This window comes from Nicotiana tomentosiformis, chromosome 12, assembly GCF_000390325.3.
Source record: "Nicotiana tomentosiformis chromosome 12, ASM39032v3, whole genome shotgun sequence".
NCBI lineage: Eukaryota > Viridiplantae > Streptophyta > Magnoliopsida > Solanales > Solanaceae > Nicotiana > Nicotiana tomentosiformis.
The window spans coordinates 124216876-124221883 of NC_090823.1; the positions used below are offsets into that span (position 1 = coordinate 124216876).

Consider the following 5008-nt stretch of genomic DNA (forward strand, 5'->3'; position numbering starts at 1 on the left):
CCTCCTTATTATTACAAATCCGTTGCTTCAGTTATGTGAGTCGGAATGGCACAAAACAGAAAATTGAAACACGGTAATGGCAGTTAATGGTGGTTGAACTTTTACAGAAGAGAAACGAAAAATGAGTTGGATTTGGGCTCAAAATTTATGATTCAATTTCAATGGAAATGATGGATTTTTGGGTGTGTTTTCTGGTGATTTTGGTTAGTTAATGCTGGCTTTGTCATTAAGTAAAGGGTGGGGGAAGAGGCTATGGTTGTTGATGGTGAAGAAAGGAGATGGACGACAGCCATGGTGGTTTAGAACTTGGGAAGATTAGGGGTATAGTTGTAATTTTAATTATTATATTTTTTAAATAAAAAATAATAACACGTGTCATTGTTTGATTAGTGCGTGATATTACACATATTCTAAAAAATTGGTTAAGGAAAAAGTAGTATGTATTAGATACACTTTGGAAAGGTCTGAGTGTGTAATATGATTTTTGTCCGCAAAAAATGTGTAACAGAGATTTGGTTCATAGTTTAGGGGTAACTTATGTATTTTGCCTTTAGTTATTGAATTATTTACAAGACTTGTTATACAGTTTAATGGTAATAGTATGGTTGATATCAGTATTAGCTAATTAATACTATATCAAGTATAAAATAATACTGTACTTAAATTGAGACATAAGTTATACTACTAGTATTAGTGACAGTGAAAATAGAAAAGCCAACTAAATACCAAGTTATATACTGGAACAAACGGCCCCAAGGGTTTAAGCCAGCAGAACAAGGGTTTAACGACAGAGAAAATTCACATTTCTGCAAAAAATTTAGAGGGCATATTCATATCAATGGCGTCTTCACTATCGAGAAAGTTTTTACGCAAGATGCTGACGAACCCTAGATCCATTAAAGCTTCGCAACTGTCTTCTTTTTGCACAAAAATCTCTTCAGCCACAGACGATTTCTCCTCTCCGGATTCTGACCGCATTGAGTTGGAGTCCGCATCGGACGCCGAACCCGAATCAACTGGGTTTTCATCACCTTCAGCTTCTGATATTAATCAAGAACGAAAATTCGTTGAACGTCCCCTAGAGAATGGTCTAGAAGTTGGTATTTACAAGGTGAATTTTGATAAATAGAATTGGAATTCATAGATTAAGGGCATTGGTTTGCGTGTTATCAATCATTTTGGACTCTAACCTAACTGTTTATGTATGTATAAATTTGTATGTCTTTGTATGTTATGATGTGCAAATGTACCGGTAAGAAGGTTTGTGCATACAAGTATTGGGGTTTATATGCACGTATATTGTTGAACATTCACTTTGTAATTACACGGCGGATTGTGATAAATGGAGATAAATTTACACTCTTTATGCATCTGCTAGTTGCAATTAATGTATTAAGGGATTGCTTTTACAGGCAGGATTCTATTTGTACATGTATGAACTTGTGTGTCTCCATAGACTGAGGTATAGCTTAGTCAAAAGGACCCTCCAATCATGAGATTGGGGGTTCGAGACGCCGAGGGAAGTGGGAAAAGACTGTTGGACACTGGGGGAGGGGAGTTTGGGGGTGGTATTTACCAATCTTAGTGGCTCTAAATGTCAATGTTGGTTAAGATGGTTTGGTTATGTCCTGAGTGGACTTCCAGATGCATCGGTTTGTAGGTGCAAAACCATGGTGAGTGAATGTGTTAAAAGGGGACGAGATGGACGTAAAATCACATGGAAGAAAGTTGTCTTAGAAAACTTACAATCTCTTGGGATCTATGCAGACTTAGTGAAAGGTAGGCAAGAAAGAAAAAGATCTATATAGGTGATGCACGTAGGGGTTCGGTCTAGTGGTAAGAGCGCATCACCTGATGTGTGGTTTAAGTGCACATCGTAGGTTCGAACCCTTCCACAAACAAAAGCCTTATATTTAAGTGGACACTCAAGAAGTTGATACCAATTATTTAGGAATATAGTCATGTTAGTATGTTTACTTTAGGTCCTATGCTTTCTAGGAGTCTATTACCCTTTCACAGATCTTTATGTTTGTAGAAAATATAGTGAATTTCTTTATCGAATATGCTAGTAGAAAATATAGCGAAATTCTAGTACACTTTATTTTTATTTTTTAGTTTTTATGTTTTATTTTTTATAGTATTGGTCTGATATGAATATAAATGGAGAATCATACTCGTTTAAGGATTCGTATAGCGGACCCCAAATTTGTGATTGAGGCATATTTGTAGGCATTTAATAAATTAAAACATTATTTTGCATACTATGCTTCATACAGACATGATCCTGACTGTTCAAATGTAGTTTATGTGTCTATATATGTTATGATATGTAAATGCACCAATAGAGTTTATGCATACATATTATGGTGTTTATATGCTTGTAATAATTCTTTGATGATTAAGTGGGGATTTGTCTGTTTGTTTTTTGCTTTGGGGTTATGATCGGAATTATTTAGTATTGGAATGAAACAGATCCGAGTAGAGCGAAATGGATATAGATGATTCATCTAACCAACCCCTAAATGTAATTGGGATTAGGACATGGTTGATTGATTGAATTGTGTTTGAATTAGCCGTTAGAAAGATTATGGTTTGCCAGTTTTGACAGAGAAATTGGTACAGCTGCAATACCTACTTCCTATCCAACCAAATGCAAAAAGATAAAGAGGCAAAAGTCATAGTCATATTAGTTAAGTTGGTTTGATGTTTTTTGTTGAATCTGAACAGGCAATCTTGGTTGGTCAAGTTGGCCAGACACCAATACAAAAGAAGTTGAAGAGTGGGAGGACCGTCACTCTGCTATCCCTTGGAACAGGTGGGATTCGGAACAACAGGAGGCCGTTTGATAATGAAGAGCCAAGAGAATATGCCAATAGGTGTGCAGTTCAGTGGCACAGGGTCTCAGTCTATCCTGAGAGGTTGGGGGAAATGGCCATGAAGAGTATTGTTCCAGGGTATGCTTCCATTTTTCTTTCATCTCTTTACTTTTTAAGTTAAATATGGGGTCATGCGATTGCATATATTCTTGTAATTTCCTGTGTTCTCTAAGGTTTTTCTGTTTTTTTTTCGCTTAAAATTGAACCTGATAGGGGTTGTGTTAATCTAGAGCTCACTTCTAATTCTATTTGTTGTGAAGTCGATATAAGCGTCTGCTTCATGGTTAAGCCTTGAATGAGAGATCAACAGAAAAACCAAATTGACTTATTCACTGCTTTTCATTTTTTCCCTAAATCATAAGAGTCCCCCAAAAAATGTCATACATGAAATTCTACATCCCTGACGACTGGGTCAGTGTCATAAAATTACACAATAATTAAAAAAAATATAAAACGAATTGCTAGATTTTCAGCTGATTTTGAGGTCCAACTTCCTCCCAGGAAAAGAAATAGACTGAATTTTGCCATCTGGTGAAAGTTTGTTGTGCATCTTTGACTGAATGCTTACTTTCTGTTGAATCTGTAGTTTCATACTTCTGCTTCCAGCTCTTGTCAAATGATGTGCTAATCTTCTGATAGTAGTTTGATGCACTGCAAATTGTAGTTCAATCTTGTATGTGGAGGGTAACCTTGAATCAAAAATCTTCACTGATCCTATCACTGGTCTTGTCCGGCGCATACGAGAGGTTGCTGTACGAAGAAATGGTAATTTCAGCCCTATGCATATTTTCTACTACTTCACTAAAGTTAGTTTCTCTTGCATTTTCCTGCATATAGTTTTAAAGTCTGTTACTATTTCAGCCCTATGGATAGCTTTTATTTAGTTTTTTCAGTATACAATCATTTTGCCATCAGAAATGAGTAAGATTTCTAATGGCTATATACATGTTTCACCTTGACTAGAAATTGTAGATTCTCTTTGGACATACTAGGTGGAATATACATATATACTGGATTCTGGTGTCTAGGTTACCGTGCTAGACTGGCCCTCTCGGCAACTGCTTCTTTTGAAGGCTGGGTCAGTTGCTGCAGTTACATTTCAGAGTCTGTAAATTGCACTATTAGTTGATCCCTTTTCTCCATTTTCTATCATAGCCACCCTTTTAAGTTTGAATTTTGAAGGTAGAACTTAAGTTTATGAGCTTCGAGTGAAAAGTAGCCTCTGGCCTACTCTTGAATTACTAGCCAATTTTTAAGGGCTTTAAAGCAAAACCATGTATGCATCTTGTACCGGCTTCTGAATCAACCTAGAATTTATTAATATGTTAGTGAAAAGTAAGTTATGTCCCTTGACAAACAAGGAATTGTTTCTGAAATCTCATGGTACCTCAAATGGTGGCGCCATCTCTATTCTCAAAGCATGTTGTGCTGTAGTTTTTACTGGAAAAATGTTTTTTGCTCTAAAGCATGGTATGGTATTCTGGCTCATTTCCACTTGTAATATTGTGGCAGACTATCGATGCCTGTAGTGATCATGCATAAAACCATATCGTCCAATAGGTCCAGGAAACTAGCAAAGTTCTATAGAACTTTTTCGAACCCTAATTCCCTGACCCTTTGCAGGTCGTCTGGTTTTCCTTGGGAATGGGAGTGAAGCACAGCAGCCATCACAAGCAGAAATCAAAGGGGTTGGTTATTACTGAGAGTGCGCTTGTAATGAAAGTAATTGAATCTTTGTGTAGAAGAAGTGTATTTGAGTTGTTTTTTGTTTCTTTTTTCCTCAAATTAATCCTAGGAGAGGTCAATTTCAAACCAGTCATCTGATGGTCTACGTAAACTCAGATCAGAGATCTAATAGTACTGCACCTATTAAGTTATGTTCTGATAATTTTTTCCATCTGTCTGCTGGCTAAGTTATTCATATTAGCTTTGAGTTGTTACACAGCTCATTGTTTCTTCCACTGATTGATCTGCAAGTGTTTTGTGGAAAAGAAATACTTTCCCAAAACGCAGTTGGTTACTTTGTTCTTTTAGAACATCTGGGGTGTGATTTTGCCTTAGCTATTTTGGAAGGTGTCTTACAAGAGAGCAACTGATGCATAGCAAAAATCACTTGGTAGACTCTCTTTAGT

The 5008-nt window shown here is 36.5% G+C and overlaps 1 protein-coding gene across 1 annotated transcript; it reads left to right on the forward strand.

The window, feature by feature from the left end:
* Window positions 1–730: 730 nt before the first annotated feature.
* On the forward strand, window positions 731–4773 carry LOC104104081 (single-stranded DNA-binding protein, mitochondrial). Its single transcript, XM_009612075.4, has 4 exons — window positions 731–1111; window positions 2728–2954; window positions 3541–3641; window positions 4500–4773. The coding sequence occupies exons 1-4, from the start codon at window positions 839–841 to the stop codon at window positions 4577–4579; spliced, it is 681 nt and encodes a 226-aa protein (XP_009610370.1). The 5' UTR covers window positions 731–838; the 3' UTR covers window positions 4580–4773.
* The last annotated feature ends 235 nt before the right edge of the window (window positions 4774–5008 follow it).

Excerpts from the sequence above, each read along its gene's own strand:
- LOC104104081 (XM_009612075.4), top strand. The coding sequence starts at position 839 with ATGGCGTCTTCACTATCGAGAAAGTTTTTACGCAAGATGCTGACGAAC. Across the intron at positions 2,955-3,540 it reads ATGAAGAGTATTGTTCCAGG|TTCAATCTTGTATGTGGAGG; the intron begins GTATGCTTCCAT and ends TGCAAATTGTAG. Across the intron at positions 3,642-4,499 it reads GGTTGCTGTACGAAGAAATG|GTCGTCTGGTTTTCCTTGGG; the intron begins GTAATTTCAGCC and ends GACCCTTTGCAG.